The 18,344-nt window shown below is 40.4% G+C and overlaps 1 protein-coding gene across 26 annotated transcripts in view; it reads right to left on the bottom strand.

The window, feature by feature from the left end:
- Positions 1 to 18,115, bottom strand: part of TCF12 (transcription factor 12) — a 402,091-nt gene extending 383,976 nt beyond the window's left edge. For 5 of the 26 annotated variants that reach the window (XM_051821974.3, XM_051821976.3, XM_051821975.3 and 2 more), the window contains exons 1-3: positions 17,709 to 18,044; positions 16,644 to 16,740; positions 15,561 to 15,633 (exon numbers count right to left, since the gene is read on the bottom strand). In XM_051821974.3, coding sequence (XP_051677934.2) covers positions 15,561 to 15,633; positions 16,644 to 16,718 — 148 coding nt within the window. In that variant the 5' untranslated portion in view covers positions 16,719 to 16,740; positions 17,709 to 18,044. The other 21 variants (XM_089310409.1, XM_089310411.1, XM_089310414.1 and 18 more) reach the window with 12 other exon arrangements.
- Between the last annotated feature and the right edge of the window lie 229 nt (positions 18,116 to 18,344).

The following is an 18,344-nucleotide window of genomic DNA, read 5'->3' as shown; positions in this document are numbered from 1 at the left end:
GGGAGACCTAGAAGAAGCTCCTGGCACCTGGCTTCAGTCTGACCCAGCTCCAGCTATTGCAGCCACTTGGGGAGTTAACCCATGGATGGATGATCTCTCTCTCTCTCTCTCTCTCTCTCTCTCTCTCTTTCTCTCTTTCTCTCTCTCTGTGTCTCTCCCTAACTCTTTCACATAAATAAAAATTAAAAAAAAAAAAAACCTACCATAACAGTCCTACTAGACCTGGATTCCATAAAATGAGGGTTTGCCAATTTCCTTCTTTAAAATGAAGTGAAAATTTCTGAATAATACAATCCCATTAAGAGATCAATACAAACAGTCACGGAAAATTCAGACACTTTGCAAGATAAGGTATGCCAGGTGTTATATACTCAAGCAGACTAAGTGAAAAGGAGCAATACAGGAGACTGGGAAAGCTCTCATCTTCTCCAATAACCACCAGGAAACAACAGCATCAACAGACAGCCCCAAACTCTGATACAGTAGTCCCTTCTTACACAAGAGATAATGTTCAGACACCTAGTGAATGCCTGAAACCACAGATAATACCAAACCCAATATTTAGTACTATTTTTTCCTATACATACATACTTTTGATAAAGTTTAATTTATAACTCAGCTAAGATTTAACAGTAACAATAAATTAATCAACTGGGACAATACTCTATAAAAACTTGCTCATATTATTACTCTTGCAATAACCTGAGTGGACCTGATAACCGAGATGACTACTACTCAAGCAACAGGCACGTAGCATATACAGTGTGGATGTGCTAGACAAAGAGATGATTCACATTCAGGGCAGGATGAGTTGAGCAGCAAAAAATTTCATCACACTATTCAGAACGTTCCACAATTTAAAACTTATGAATTGTTTATTTCTGGAATTTTCCACTGGGACTGCAGTTGACTGGGGTAAATGAAACTAAACAAAGTGAAACTGCAAATAAGAGAAGACAACTGTATTCCTAAGAACTATTCAGCTCTCAGACATTCAAACTTAAGCCTTGTCCTTACAACAGATCCTAATAAGCATTTAAAACAAATGAGCTGGGGGTTGGCACCGTGGCTTAGCAGGTAAAGTCGCCACCTGCAGTGCTAGCATTCTATATGGGCACCGGCTGGAGTCCCGGCTGGAGTCCCGGCTGGGCTGCTCCAGCTCTCCGCCGTGGCCTGGGAAAGCAATGGAAGATGGCCCAGGTCCTTGGGCCGCAGCACCTCATGGGAGACCCAGAGGAAGCTCCTGGCTCCTGGCTTTGGAAAGGTGCAGCTCCAGCCATTGCAGCCATCTGGGGAGTCTCTCTCTCATCTGGGGAGTCCCCCTTCTCTGTCTTTCTGCCTCTGCCTCTCTGAAACTCGGCCTTTCAAATAAATCTTTTTAAAAATGTAGGAATTTTAATTATTAAAAAAATTAAAATAAAATAAAAATTAAAAATTATTTAAAAATTAAAAATGAGCTGAGAATAAGGAATTCAAGGGCACTAACTTGGAGGCTCTAGGACTTGTAATATAGAGTCCTTACAAAAAACAAGTTTGAGGATTTCTTTTACTTTATTGTTTTAACTTCTCCTATTTAACCAAAAACAGACTCATCTGATGAACTAGGATTTTAATAGAGATATGTAGTTCCTTAGGCCACGAAGTCTCTCATTCATCTGATTTCATCCTTAATAACTGAACATCAGAAAACAGCTTTACATGAAGAGTCCCTCAAGTTGCTGGGCCACCTAAAAAGATAATAAATATTTGTACAAAATCACTGACTTCCACATTTTATAATTTCCTTAACTTGATCACTATCACATCTCCTTGAGGCAGTACTTTTATTCTATTCTTCTTATACATAAGATAACAGACCCAAAGAAGCTAAAACATACTGCCCAGGGGCAGGTGTTTGGCATCAAAGTTAAGGTGCAGCTTGGGACACCCACATGGTATATAAGAGTGGGTTCCAGTTCCGACTCCACTTTGGATTCCAGCTTCCTGCTAATGTATACCCTGGGAAGGCTGCAGGTGATGACGCAAGTACTTGGGTCTCTGTCACCCAAGTGGAAGTCTCAGATTGAGTTGCAGGTTCCTGGCTTCAATCTGGCCCTGCCCCCACTGTTGTAGGCATCTGGGAAACGAACCAGTGGATGAAAGATTCCCTCCCATCCACCCTACCCCCTCCTGCTTCAAACAGAAAAAAAATAATTAAAATAAATGTACCTCTTATGAAAACAGACTGCAAATCTAGTAAACAATGATGTCAACACTGACAGTTTGCAATTCTAAAGGAGCCCTCCTCTTTCCAATATACCACACTGTATGCGTATTCTCCACCATCTACAAACCATTCTACATAGAATAAAAGCAATGGTACATTAACAGGTGCTCTCTTAAATATTTACAGATGATCTTTAACAAAGTGAAAGCCTACTCTAGTTTTAAATAAATGGAAATATAAAATGCACTAATCATCACCCCTAATCATCACTAATAATATAATATTAGCATATGTCTTAATCCATAAAATGTTCAATCCATAAATGTTCTGTTGCTAAAATTAAATTTTAACAAATTTCACTAAGACCTCTTCTGTATGTTTAATAATATTTTTTAAATAGCCATGGAATAATTATTTTCTATCTACTTTAACTTGCCTTTATAACTAAACACTAAATTCTTGAAAAGAGGGAAACAAAAATAAAATTTCCACACTATGAAGCAACCATTCTTTTCTACGGTCTTAAATAAATAATTGCTGTAAATATTCTAGTATCTTACAACTACCAAATTTCATCTGGTTCCCAAGACACAAAGACTGAACACAGCTGAACTATAAGATGACACACACAAAAATTATACTCTGATAAAGAAATTTCAGGTTGTATTTATATTTATTGTTTGATTTACTCAAAATGTCTATTTTATGAAGCTTTTTGATTATTCTGTTTCTAACAGAAATAAATAAATCTTGAAGCACTCTCTCTTAGAGAATATCAACATTAAACAATTTAAGATTGTCACAACAACAAATTTTAAAGATTTCTAGAGGTATTAAATTCCTCCACAAGACCAAACACGCTCTAGTGTAGATTGGTATCAGCGCAGGTGCAACTACAACTCATCAGTTTGCTACTTCTTAGGGGCAACAAGAAACCACAGGCAAATGTGTATCACTGTTGATTTCTCTATTTCCTCTGTGAAATGAACAGTTACCAACTTCCTACAAGAATTATGAAGTAAATGGCCTATGAGTAAATATTTATGAAGTACTTTTATCACTATTGATTTTTTTTAAACAGTAAGACTCCTCCCCTTCCCCCAATCATTCACTGGGCAAAGTCCTACTGCTATTACAACTTGTTCAGCAGGCCTCCAGAGTCAAACTCAACGACAATATGGAGTTTGCTCACTGTAGCACTACTCTTAAGCTCAACAAGAGAGACTATATAAATATGAAGGCAAGACAGATCCTAGCTGTATGGCCCAGTTTGTTTTCCTGTTGCAGAGTACAGCAAAACCCTAAGAAACTTTAAGTGGATTTAAATACTTAACATTGTATCATGGTTCTTGGGACAACACTGGGAGCAATTCATGGAAAAGATCTACAAAGCAATCAGAAAAGTCAGAATGATCTCCTGGGTCTGCCTTTCAAAACAGACAACAGACTAGTTTGTTACATGCTTCATTACTACCTTCATAGTTTGTGTTAAAAAGTAGTGGGATTGAGCCAATGACAGGCTCCTTAGGAAAATTTCACACACTCACTAGAGTCACAAATTGTTTTTAATGAAGATGCATGTAATAAGTGTATTTCAGGAAGAAACATTATGCTACATGTCTATCAAAACTCTCCTCTGGAAAACTGTGAAATTTACCAGAGGCTTTTATCTCAGCCCTACTTTTCCTTCAAAAAGGTGACTGGGGGTCTGGAAGGATTTTCCCTCCAGGCACAAAACTCAAAACAGGTATAGTCATGGTTCATGCTTCCTTTCAGAGGGAATCATGTAATATTGGATACACAGTCATATCTATAGGAGCACAAATGAAGATTCCACCCTCCTCATTGTACCCTAAAAATGCCCCTGCATGCTTAACTGACCAGAGAAATATCACTACATTCCTTGGCCCCAAAGATGAGAAAGGTAATATCACCTCAAATTAGAACTCCATTCCCTAAATCAGTGTATTGGGATGACAGCCCAAAGCTCAGCCTGAATAACCTATATTCCATGGAATATTTGCTTAATATAAGTAAGTCAACTAGGATTTTGTTTCTTTATTTAAAGTAGTCTCCATCTAGACCTATAATCCAAAAATTTATATTGAGTTGAAAAATGAAACTCACTGAAAACAATAGCTGGGTAAAGGGGTGAACACAGACACCTCTGTAATATCTTTTCTAAAATTCAAGAGGCAGGAAAAGTTATAGAACTTAGTTTTTCAGGCTTTAGAAAGAAAACACAGGGCCGGCACCACAGCTCACTTGGCTAATCTCTGCCTGCAGCGCCAGCAGACAGGGTTCTAGTCCCGGTCGGGGTGCCAGATTCTGTCCCGGTTGCTCCTCTTCCAGTCCAGCTCTCTGCTGTGGCCCAGGAGGGCAGTGGAAGATGGCCCAAGTGCTTGGGCCCTGCACCCGCATGGGAGACCAGGAGGAAGCACCTGGCTCCTGGCTTCGTATCGGCACAGTGCGCCGGCCGTGGCGGCCATATAGGGGGTGAACCAATGGAAAGAAGACCTTTCTCTCTGTCTGTCTCTCTCTCTCACTAACTCTGCCTGCCCTCCCCCCCCCCCAAAAAAAAAAAAAAAAAAAAAAAACAAGAAAGAAAGAAAGAAAACACAGTACATATACCTTGTGTTGACCCCAGCACCTGATACAGTAAGTAGGAAAATAAAGAATGTCAATGGCTTCCCTTCAAAAGTAAGATCAGATTGTGGCCGGCGCTGCGGTTCACTAGGCTAATCCTCCACCTTGCGGCGCCGGATTCTTTCCCAGTTGCCCCTCTTCCAGGCCAGCTCTCTGCTGTGGCCAGGGAGTGCAGTGGAGGATGGCCCAGGTCCTTGGGCCCTGCACCCGCATGGGAGACCAGAAGCACCTGGCTCCTGGCTTCAGATCAGCATGATGCGCTGGCCGCAGCGCGCGGGCCATTGGAGGGTGAACCAACGGCAAAAGGAAGACCTTTCTCTCTGTCTGTCTCTCTCACTGTCCACTCTGCCTGTCAAAAAATTAAAAAATAAATAAATAAATAAAAAAGATCAGATTGTGCCATCATGTCTATACCGAATTTAGAGGGAAATTTTTGGTTCAGACCTTCTTGGATTCCCAAATTACAAATCAAGGGATTGTGAATCTTTGGCAGAGAAAAGGAGTTATTACCAAATAAATAAATATGCATCATCTAGAATAAAAAGAACTAGCTGATGCTTAGATATTTAAAATAATCTTGAAATAGCTCTGATTATCTGCCTAGATGGAAAGTTATAATCAATTCAAGCTGTCTATATGTTCCCACCAAGAGATTCAACTAGAAACAACTTTTCCCTTTAACTCTCTTCTAAATTGGGACAATGAAAAACATTTTCCAAAACCTGAGCGTGAAAATAACAAAAGCAAACGGACCTTGGCGAGATACCAAGGTCAGTTAAATAAGGCTGGTAGGGCTTCCAAGTAGCGAAAATCTAAAATGATCTGCTAACTCAAGAGGTCTCAGCCATGTAAGCGCAGGTTCTATGAACTTACCTGCAGCCAAACCATTATCCTTCTGCCATATGTTCAAGGTGAGCCTACCATTTTGTTCTCTCCAGTAGCACAAGAATACCTATTATTTATCCCCAACAATCTTAAAACAAGATACACTTAGGTAATTCCCTCTTAGAAGGGATCCTTCCCATGCCCCACCAGTACTCACAGCTCTTGCTAAGAGTAGCCACACATTTTGGTCACTGATTGGAACAGCCTTGATCGTATTATGTCTAACCTGTGTTCTCTCTATTAGCCACCAACGAAGTGGTGAAAGAGCAATTTACCAGTTTATCCTCATGTTTGAAGCCTCGCAACAGCTCATTGACAAAACTACCAGAAGCAAATAAATCCACAACTTTTGAGGGAGGCTGCCTCCAGACTTTCACTTAGTAACTAGAATGATCTCTCATCATTACATAGTCAGAGAAACTCCTCAATCCATATTCAGATATGTTCCTAACACCCAAAACAGAGTTGACAAAATGACATCTTGGGCCAATTTTCCCCAATTTTAATAACCAAATAACATATGGTAGTGACTGTTTAAAAAAGACAATAATATTTTCTCTTCTACACCTTATCTGAAATTGTTTTATTATGTTATTTCGAAGGTTTCATCCATGAGTCTCCTCCGATGCAATAAAAATTAGTAACCAATCGCTAATCTGTTTTCATTTCTGCATGATCTTTCTATGTGATCTTTAAGCCCCCAAGCAGCTTATAGTAGCTTGGATGACTCACCATAGTCTTAACCTGGAACAAATGAGAGCACATTTTAAACGTGAAACAACAACAGAACACAAGAATCTCTCCATAAAAACAAAAACTTTCAGCCGGCGCCGTGGCTCAATAGGCTAATCCTCCACCTTGCGGCGCCGGCACACCGGGTTCTAGTCCCGGTTGGGGCGCCGGATTCTGTCCCGGTTGCCCCTCTTCCAGGCCAGCTCTCTGCTATGGCCAGGGAGTGCAGTGGAGGATGGCCCAGGTGCTTGGGCCCTGCACCCCATGGGAGACCAGGAAAAGCACCTGGCTCCTGGCTCCTGCCAGGATCAGCGCGGTGCGCCGGCTGCAGCGGCGGCCATTGGAGGGTGAACCAGCGGCAAAAGGAAGACCTTTCTCTCTCTGTCTCTCTCTCTCACTGTCCACTCTGCCTGTCAAAAATAAAAAAAAAAAAAAAAAAACTTTCTTCTCAAAAGTATATTTAAAACACTATAGGATAGTCTAGATGGTCATATTACTAACAAATCTACACTTCACTTTATAAAATTAAGTTTCTTTGCTACCAAAACCATTTTCCCCCTACTGTAAAGATTTCTTTTCACAGACTTCTATAGGAACAAGAAAAGGTCCAAGAATAGATCAAGACGGCTAAAGGGTATGCTCTAGAGCTGGGCTTCTCCCTAAAGATGTACAGCCAGCATCCCATTCCACCCTGGTCTCTGCCTCCAGAGATATAAAACAGGAGGAAGGCAACCCCACAAACTAAACAATGATGCATCTCTGGAATTTCACTTTTATCCAAGAATTAATGAAAATATTTATTTTTACTACAAATAAGCGTATATTAAGTACAAGAAAGTAAAATGCACATAAACTTTAAGATAAAAATTTCTGTTGCTCACTTTCAATGTGTTGCTTTAGGCTACCAGGGGAGTTTATGTTCCTTCTCCATTAAAAAAAATAAAGAAAAAAAAAAAAAAAAAGGTGGGGATGCTCTACTCTGGAGACCTTTAACATTCCCTCCAGCCTATCTCCCAGCTATTCTATCCTTGCAGGTCACATAATTTTTATTTTTACTTATTTATTTAAGTTATTTCATTCAAGAAAGAATTTTAAGTAGCTAGAGAGAGAACACAGAGAAAATATTAGTTCTAATAGTGGTAATGCCTAAGCACGGAAGAGGTTTTTCACAAGGTACACGCATTCTACCTTGCCGCAGTCCACAATGTCTGGTTTGTAAAAAGCAATAGGAAGAAATCAACTTTAAAAAGTATGGTTCTTGGGTATCTGATTAACTTTCAACACTACTCTTATGCTTGATTACTTTTTAGACTTTTAACTGTACCTGTAATTTTATGGCACTAAAAAGCAAGTTTGATATGTTGACCTTATGCCCCCACCACAGACAAAAGATTCCATTTTTCTCTTAAGCAGTATGGGATAACACCTATAAATTGCTCAGCACAATGCCAAGTATATAACAGTAACTCAATAAAAATTGGCTACCATAACCATTATTAATATTACCAGTAGTATTACTTTGGAAGGTACCACAACAATAATAGCAGTTTCCATTTTAGAAGCTATGTGGCAGGTAATATACAAACTTATTTATCCTTCAAGGATTCTGGAGGTACACATTATAATATACTTTTCACAAATGAGAAAAGTATGGCTTGGATAATTTAAATGACTTGCCTAAGGCCACCCAGCTAATAAGTTTCAGAACGACTCCAACCCGGTTCGTGTGGCTCTTTCTACTATACTACACTCTCTCTCTCACAGCAAGTTAGGAATTCAAGGGCTGTCTCGCTGACAAGACTCCAATTAGATCCCACTCCATCTCAATAAGCACAGGCCAAAGAATGACAGGAATCCTCACAAAACTCCTTTATAAACAAACATAAATGTGCACTAACTGTATTCTATTCATATATGAGTAAATAAAAATTTACTGTTTCACATTATATAATCAAGTTAAGTCACTAATTCTATACCTCTAACCCCACCATTAACACCAATCCTTGGTCTGATAATCTATCTCCCCAAGTTCACTTCCATAAGGATTTCACTCACTCAACTTAGTTTTAATTATAATGTGTAGGCGCACAGAAAAAAATTCTACATCTCCTATTCAAAAGAAACCAAAATGCAGTAAAAATATATCCACGTGCAAAAAAGTGCTCACAACTACATTATTTACAATATCAAAAAACAAATTAGGAAATAAACTCCTGAATGTCAAGAAGTAAGAGAACTGACTTAAGTTACACTATAGTCATCCCTTAACAGTATGTAACTAAGTTACACTATAGTCATCCTTTAACAGTATGTAACAATTACTATAACAATTTTAAACTAAGTTTATAGAATCTTTAAAAACATGAGAAAATGCTCATGGTAGGATATTAACTGAAATAAAAAAGTTAAGCCATAAAATCAAAGTGTCATTAAGCTCTCAAGTTTGCAAACACAGGACTATGGGGGTGGGGGTGGGGGAGACTAAAAGGAAATAAATCAATTTTCTCTGGGTAATGAAATGAGGGAGTTTTCTCCCCATGTTGCTTTTTCTGTTCTCCAATTTTCTTTCACTGATGACTATGTCATGTTTCCTAAGATGGTATTTTTTAAACTAACATTTTAAACTCATCTCCCAGCATTCTTCCCTCATAAATTTCCTAATCAGTCAGAAGAATCCCAAGTTATATAAAACTTAAAATGCCCAAAACAATTCAGCATCATTAATACATCCAGCACTACCTCCCTCCAATCATGCCACAATTGCCATCTTGAGTCATTTTTCTCGTACCTACAGAAATCTAACAGTCAAATTCAACCAATTCTTTATTCCTGGTATTTTTTTCCTTCCTACACTAATATCAAATCCAAACCTTAACCAGTTCACCCTATATTAACATAAATATCTCCTGAATAAATAAATGCTTTCTTCCTTTTTCTAGCGCCTCCCCACTATTAGTTCATTCCACTGTAACACACTATGTCCCAGGCACTATTCTTGGAACACTTGACGTTACTGACAACCTTTTGTGGATATTTACTATTAGCAGTCCTATTTTACAATAAACAAAATCACAGAAAGGTTACATAATTTATCCAAGATTTCAAGATTTCCCAGCTAAGGTGTGGAAGTATTGGGATTTGAACCAACACAATCAACTTCCAGATGATAATATGTTAATATGAGCTCCTCCAGGAATTCAGCAGTGGTGATCAATAAAAGCCAGCTTATCTTTCCCCGAATTGTATAAAGGACTATAGATCAATCCAAACTCCCTTTTCCAAGTCTTGTCTCATAGCTTGTACACACTTGCTCTTCTTCCCAATTCATTTTCCTTCTCTCCTTCAAAGTCAACTCCAGATTTAACACTTTTGTGTTTTTCTTAACGGGGCTTGAGCACACCTTATTCTATGGACTCATTTTAAAGAACAGTTGTTGATATTTTTTATATCATAGAAGTTTACATTTTATATTAAATGTAAAATTTTACATTTTATCTTCCCATCTAAGTAATGAAATGTCTCCACTTCTGACTATGTTCTTCTCCATTTCGCATCTTTCCAAAAGCTACTAGAATAGCAGTCTGCACAGAGTAGACTAAATAAATATGTAGTTAACTGATAGCAATGAGATTACACAGGGCTCAACTATTTAACAAAACAATGTCATTCATTAATCTTTTGAATATATTTAAATGTTTGTCTTCTCACTTAATTCCTTAATATGAAACACGTTAGATTTGCAATTGCCATCCAAAACCATATATTCAAGTGATATCCAAAAGCAGTGCTATTAAATGACTTTTTAAAAGGCATTTCGAAGATTGCCCAAAAATAGCAAATTTTTTTTCAGAAGACCTTTTCTATTAGCTTCACTTTATTACACCAAGAGTCACCCAAGTCTTCAACATTAAGACTATGACATTCCAGGTATGATTACAGAAAAGACTACCTGGTTTCAATTAAAAAGTGTCTTCTGCATGACATCAGTAAAACCTGAAACATGAAAACAACTGTGTTTATGGTCTAGGTTGAATATATTCACCTTTATCCTCCTATTCCAAGAGAATTATTTTAAAAATTCAAAGAAGATATATCAAAGAATAGCTTAAAAAGAAGCCTGAGTTTGTATTTAAACTTAATGAAAACATGAGAATAATAGTTACAGATATGTCTCACCATATATAATAAACAAGTCTCTAACATATAATGACTTAATCAAACTGTTTTCAAATCCCTAAGCCATGACTACTTAGAGGAACATAATAAAACCTGCTCTGAAGGCCGGCGCAGCGGCTCAATAGGTTAATCCTCCACCTGCGGCACAGGCACCCCAGGTTCTAGTCCCAGTTGGGGCGCCGGATTCTGTCCCGGTTGCTCCTCTTCCAGTCCAGCTCTCTGCTGTGGCCTGGGAGGGCAGTGGAGGATGGCCCAAGTGCTTGGGCCCTGCACCCGCATGGGAGACCACGAAAAGCACCTGACTCCTGGCTTCGGATCAGCGCAGTGCGCCGGCTGCAACAGCCATTGGGGGGTGAACCAACGGAAAAAAAGGAAGACCTTTCTGTCTCTCACTGTACGCTCTGTCAAAAAACAAACAAAACTGCTCTGAAAAGCATAGAATACTCATCATTATAACCCTGTCTCTAACTTTTCTGCTTTTCAAGTTTGTATTTTTAAATGCAAATTCTCCAAAAGATTAGTCTGCAACTTAACTTTACCTTAGCTGACCATATTTATCCTAAAATATTGTGTTTTTCCCCTACGTGCCTGCTGACTCTGAAATTACTGTCATTAGTCACTACATATAAACCACAGTAAATGTTCAACGCGGTTCAATTTTTTTTAAATTTATTTGACAGGTAGAGTTATAGACAGTGAGAGAGAAAGACAGAGACATTTTAACAAATTTTAATGACTGTGTATCACTGCAAAATTATTTATAAGTTTTAATGCCAACAGGTACACATTATAACCTACAGCACTCATATCCTTAAAATATCTTCAGTAAAAGGTCAATCCAGGATTCTTAACTATTCGAAAGCGCCATTCCCATTTCTACTACACATAGTTTTAGAACAGTGGATCTGCTGACACCTGATCTTAGTCTGGTGAAAGATCTAGAACCCTATGCAATTAATGTATATTGTTTTAAGTAAACCCACACACACTTAAATCTTACTGTTATTTTTCCTTCATGTTTAAATAATGCTAAAGCAATCTGAAATGTTTAAGATGAGTTTAACAGAGTAGGTATTTAATAGTTTTATGACAGATATTTTAATAACTTGAACGGCAGCTGTAGTTACAAAACAGCAACACTAAATGCTTGGGAAGAAAGGTTTTTTGGTTTTCACTGTATCACTGTCACTAACTTAATTGTGATACTGTACTACAATTTTGCAAGATGCTAGCATTGCAGCAAACTGGGTTAAAGGGCAGACAGGATTTCTTACAGCTGGATATGAATCTACAATTATCTCAAAACAAAAAGTTTAATTTAGGGGATGGCATTGTGGCATAGTGAATTAAACCGCTGCCTCCAATGCCAGCATCTCATATGGGTGGCAGTTCCAGTCCCAGCCACTCCACTTCCAATCCAGCTCCCTGCTAATGCACCTGGAAAAGCAGCAGAAGATGGTCCAAGTGCTTGGGTCCCTGCACCCACATGGGAGACCTGGATGAAGCTCCTGGTTCCTGGTTTCCATCTGGCGAAACCCTGGCGGCTGCAGCCATTTGAGGAGTGAACCAGGGAATGGAAGATCTCTCCCTCTGCACCTCTCCTTTTCTCTGTGTAACCCTACCTTTAATAAGTAAAAATAAACCTTTTTTAAAAAAAAAAGCTTGATTTTAAAATTTCTGAAAAGCAGTTTAATGACAAATTCACTTTTCTGACCCTACTACAACATGTTCATAAAATCTTTAAGTACATCTTAAAATTCTCACCCCTAAAAAAATGATCATTTACCAAAGAATGAAAACTTGTGTTTCTTTTAAAAAATTAAGAGCTAGAAGATGCTTCTTACAATTATTTCCAAAAGTCTTGAAGATTAATTTGAATAACAAAAAGTAAAGCTTTACTTTCTAAAGTAACTTTCCAGATAGAAAATATCAGAAAGACACACTGACTATATACAGATGGCTTGCAAAACAATATCCCATTCCTGTCCAACTTTTCTTATTACTTGGATTCAAAAGCTAACAAAAGAAACTTGCAGACATACTGCAAACATATTATCTACTAAAAATTTAGACATCAAATCACAATTTAGATTGATACACTCAAACCCTGAAGCTGGGGGATAACGGATTTATTTAACCACTTCATCCATTTCCATTTTGTCAGCCTTTTCAACCAGCTTTTCTTGTACACACTGCCCTAATACAGAACCTCACCTTTCACTCCTACAAAACATTTTCCTCAAGGTCACTATAAGAACACCTCACAGAACCTATCATACCAACTGGATAAACTCAGTCTTACTATAATGCAAGGAAAATTAACACCTTGAAGAAATAAACTATATGACTCAAGACAAATATGTAAATACACATTCATCTTTTCCAGTGTGTCTATTGATGAAGTGTCGGCTATCACATGACTATCTGTTTTAAGAAACAAAATTTAAAAAACAAAATACTATACTATATATATATACACACACACATATATAGTATATATATATACTTATATAATAACGTATTATAGAATATTGCATGTTACCAGCCTCCCAAAAAATCTAAAAGTATTATTACTTCTCAAAAATAATTTCGCTGTGAAATTGTCACTCTTGAAAAGGACAAATAAGAAAGAAAACTGTACTGTACAATAATAAACTATAGTTTTCACAAGGCAAAAGGCATGGGGTCTCAGAAATGTCATTCCAAAATAAACACTTAATACTCTTCATAGTAGCTCTTCAAAAGGAAACCAAGATATTTAGCTCCTTATATGTTGCCAATAAATAGTCATCAGGATGTATTATGTAATTTCCTTTGAAATCAGGGCAGATTATTCAAATAGCAACAAAGATATAAAGTATATTCGTATAAATAATTTACTACACCAATTTCTCTTAAATAGTCCCTAAAAGAAGTAACTACAGGAAAACCATATCTACCAGTACATTTTGAAATAAAATAATCACATGCCATTTTCTTTCCAAAATTTCAATCCACTAAGTAATAAAAGTTATTAAATTAAAATTTAATTATATTTTTTTCTGGTACTTAAAGCAAATCACGTGGATAAATATTGCTATGTTCACCAAATACAGATATTTAAATTCATGCTTTCAATGAATGAAGACAAATTCAACAGTTTTAAAACTAAAAATTCTAGACTCCAAAGAATTAAATACCACTCCTATAACATAGAAAAATAAATCTTTTCCTTTGTGTAACGCAACCTACTGAAAGAATGCCAACAATCGCTCCAATATCAGGCTTGAAATCCAATTTAAGTTTATACATATACTTTTTAATGTTATAGAACACATAATTCATTCGTCTTAATTTTAAGAAGTATTTGTAAAATGCAACTGTTCTTACTTCAAAAACAGAAAGCACTTCAAATTTCTGAAGTTCACGTATTTATTATTGAGTATCCAGTTAAATATATTTTTCAGAATTGAAGTTGAAACTAAGTCTGAATCATCAACATCTGTACTCATTTAAGGAAACACACTATATATTTATTATGTATCAGGTAAAGTAAATTTTAAAGTTCCCAGGATTTTCTATTAGTTAAAAAAGTGAGATGTACTGAGAGCACTAGTAAAGGAACATAAGCATCTTCCAGATACTAATAATTTTCTTCCCTTACCCCCAAGAGAGTAACAATTTTCAACCAATTACTAGTAAATGTGAAGAGGAAGAAGAAAAATTGGGGTTTGACTGACATTTCACGATATCCTTTGGATCAAGGATAACATTAGTCTTAAGACCACTTGAAATCCTAAAATGGTTTTATTTTATTTGAGCCATTAAATGACATGCTATATTTTCTCCACAAGCCACAATTTCATAATTAAAGATGAATTTTACTAAACTGAATTACCATATCGTTTTAAACAGAAACATTTTTAACTGTAAACTGTTAAACTGGTTAGGAAATTCATCTTATTTTTTAATGTTTTATTGTGACAGTATTTTAAGAAATGAACTATAATTTTACTATAGTAAATAAAAGAATTACTGAGTTTCACATCAAAAATTTGACAGCTGATTTTCTCAAGATGATGCTAATATGGCTTTAGTTTTTTTAAATCTCTGAGCACTAAGGAATGAACTTAAACAGAAAATCAGTTTTTATGCACCAGAATGGACCTTGCTTCTGGAATGTTTGTTGTTTAAATTATGAGTTTTGAAAAGTTACAAAAGCAAAAAATGCATACTTAATAAAAATGTGACATATGCTCAATAATGTAGTTATACTGAAAGAAAGATGACAGCACTAGTGCGAGAAGAGGAATCTTCCTTCAAACACTACCCTGATGTAACATGAGCATCTAATAGGTGTCATTTAAAATTAAACCTAAGTTTCTATTCATTTCTAACATTCTGGATAACTGCCCACAAAATTCTTGATCTACAGATTTCTGAGGGACTGGCAATCTTCTGAAATCTTACTAATAAATGCTTAACTCATGCCACCTGTCATCCACATATACCCAATTATACAGTCCTATCAGTTTTTTAGAAATGAAGGCCTAATAATGCTGAGATAGTTAGCAAAATTTTAATGTATATATCAAATACACATTTTAAAAAAAAAATCCATGGACCACAGGGCGTTTTCTTCTGGTATCTTTTTAGCAGTACTGGCATGATATAATCCCTTGTACTCAAAAAAGACAATACTCAATTTTAAAATTAATGGAAAATAGAACAACTTTAAATCCACAGTGAAGTTCTTGTAAATATGTCAATGGATCTTCAGTGCAAAAGCCCGAGCTGGGGACTTTTTTGTTTTTGTTCATAATTTTAACTTGACATTAAAAAACAGTATGAAGAAAAAATATTAAAATGCTTTATACTTTTCTATTAAATGTATCACAACACCAAAATATGCGTTTGGTTTTAGACATCACCTTACCTGATCCACTGAACTGACTGCTTCCCAGTGTCGTTGGTCTGGTTTTCCCACTATTAACAGGTGGGGAAAACATCTGCAAAATAACCCAAATATATCTGTCAGTCCTGTAATCCTCCTAGACTGCTGACAAACAAAAAAGTCCACCAAGAGCCATTAGTCAGTCACTCTATTTCATAGCGAGGGTGAAACAAGATTGGAGATACCTTCAGACCTCAGGAGGCAAATACACTGAGCGCTATTTCCTAACACTATTTGGAAATCCTAGTTACATTCTGTTCTGAATAGAGATTCTAAAATTATTAAGTTTAAACAGTAAATTTTTACCTAAAATCACCATCATTTTAGAACTAACCGAATCTCCTTACACTGACGTTACTTAATATACACCTAGAATCACGTCCAAGATTTCCATATACAGGAAGGATCATAACACAGTTCTGTAAAGGATTATAGTACAGTTCTATAAAGCAGATATTGGTCTTGCCTCCTAACAGCAGTTAATAAATTCAACCGACTAAAAAATTATTGGGCCCTCTGGTTTTTACAGATATTTTTAAGTCACTTTCAATGTTAAGCACACACATATAATACACATACACACACAGCAATGTGTGTTCCTTAGAAGTACTCAGCTCCAAAGTATGGAAATTCTAGCCCTGGACTGGTTTAATTTAGCTCACATCTTTCAGGTACCATCAACCACACCAGATCTTCGGGAGGGAACTCGCAGAGAGTTGGGGGTGAATTTTTTCCCTCTTTTTTTTTCCCCTATAAAATCCGAAATTTCTACCCAACATCAGGGTCAAAGGGTGACTCAACCGAAGCTCACGATCACATTGTTCTCCTTCTACCCGGTTAAATCAAATGACCCCTCTGGCACTAAAGTTTGAAATCTGCAAGTCTAGACATTACATCAAAGTTCAGGTGTCCAACTTGGGGGAGCTGGACTCCAGCCCTGAGAACCACTACTCCAGGGTAGACGGAGCGGCCCCGCAGTCCGGTCTCCAGGTCGCTTCCCCCCTCTGCCTTTCTTTCCCGGTAAACCCCAGCAGAACCCCGAGATGCCGTGGCGAGCTCTCGTACCGCACTGAAGTCCAGCAGGTCGCTCAGCTCCTTGTCGGTCCCTATAGCGGCCATGCGCTGTTGCTGGGGATTCATCTTCGGCCACTTCTAGCAGGTCCTAAGGCAGAGGAAACAGGCTCAGCGAGGGACCACCGAGGCCCAGAGGCTGTGAGGGGGTGGCGGGAGGCGGAGTGGGGGAGGAGCAGCACCGGGGGCGTCGGGCTGACTTCCAATAACCCCACTCGTTCCCACCGCCGCGCGAGCGGGGGGCGGGAGGGCTCGGCGCCCGCGCCGGGTCTCCGAATCCACGCGTTCCTCCGCGCGGCCCGAGAGCTACGCGGCGGCTCCCGCAACTCGCCGCTCTCCCGCAAGTTTCCAAGCCCGTCCCTGCCCCCGCCCCGGCGCCCCCGGCCCCGCGCCGCCGCCGGGTGCTCGGCGCACCGGGCCTGGGCCGGGCGGGGGGTCTCCCGGGGCGGGGTGAGGGGCAAATCGGCGTCCGGCGAGGGGAGATGCGAAGTGACTCACTCGCTCGGCAACAATAGAACTGACAAGTTGCAGGGGAACGCGCCGCTCGCAGGCCCGCGTCTACGGCCGCCGCCGCCCGGACGTCCCCCGGCGGCCCGAGGGGTCGGAAAGCACCCCCGGAGCGTCGGGGAGCGTTTGAAAAAAGAAAACAGAAACGTCCACAACTAGTGTAGCTCTCGCCTGGCGTCCTCCTCCCCCGGCTCGGCCTCCTCCCACTTTTGCTGCCCTGCCTCGGACCTGCCGAACAATGAGCCTGGCTCCGCGGCTGAAGCCGCCCGCTCCGCCGCGCACCCCGGAGCAGGAGCCCCGGCCCGAGCCGTGCGCCCAGCGGGGCGCGCAGGCCGAGCGCGCAGCCCGCGGGCCTGGCGGCCCGCGACTCGCGCCTCCGCCCCATTCCGCTCCCCAACTTGGAGAGGACCCTGGGTTCGGCGCTGTACAAAGGGGCGCGGAGTTCAGGCGCGGGCCCGGGGCGCCCCCAGCTCCGCCAGGGACGCGGCGACGGCGCCCCGCACCCCCGGCCCCGTCACACCGTCCCCCTCCCGCTCTCCAGCCCGCAATTACCTGCCGCCCCGTCTCCGCATCCAACCACCCCGATTAAAGTTCACTTTGGCCGGGAGAGCGGGTTCGGGCTTCCTCTTGCACTGCCCGGCAGCTCAGTTCACTTTGCCCCGCGCGAGCTCTCGGGTCCGGACGGGGGAGGCGGCTCTCGGGCCTGGCCGCCCCTTCCTCCCGGGGCGGGCTGGCGGTCCCCCCGAATAGAACTTGTGGGTCTCCTCAGGCGGACATTTTTTTCGCTGAGGCGGCCTCAGCACCGCGCTCGGCTCGCCTCCGGATCCCTCCGCGCCGGGAAGAGCCCCGAGTTAACCCCTTCGTCCCCGGCCCGCTCCCGCCGCCTGCGCCGAGGAAGTGGGGCTGGCAGAGGGGGCGGGGAGGAGCCGGCGGGAACGGGGAGGGGCCGCGGCGCGGCCGGTGGACAAAGCCCGCGGTCTGGGGAGGCGGGCCGGAGTGCGGGCGGGCGGGCGGAGAGGGGTGGGAGGCGCGCGCAGGCACCGCGGGGAAGCAGGGCCGCCTTGCCCGCCTAGGACGCTTCGCCTGGGCCCCCCTCCCCCGGGAGCGCCAAGGCGGGCACCGCGGCGCCTCCTCGGGCTCGTCTCGCCGGGACTTGGGCCCCGAAGCGAAGCGACGGAGTCGGAGGCC

The sequence above is a fragment of the Oryctolagus cuniculus genome, chromosome 12 (assembly GCF_051225735.1).
Source record: "Oryctolagus cuniculus isolate XC-2025 breed Fujian yellow rabbit chromosome 12, ASM5122573v1, whole genome shotgun sequence".
NCBI lineage: Eukaryota > Metazoa > Chordata > Mammalia > Lagomorpha > Leporidae > Oryctolagus > Oryctolagus cuniculus.
This window is presented reverse-complemented; position numbering and strand designations above follow the sequence as displayed.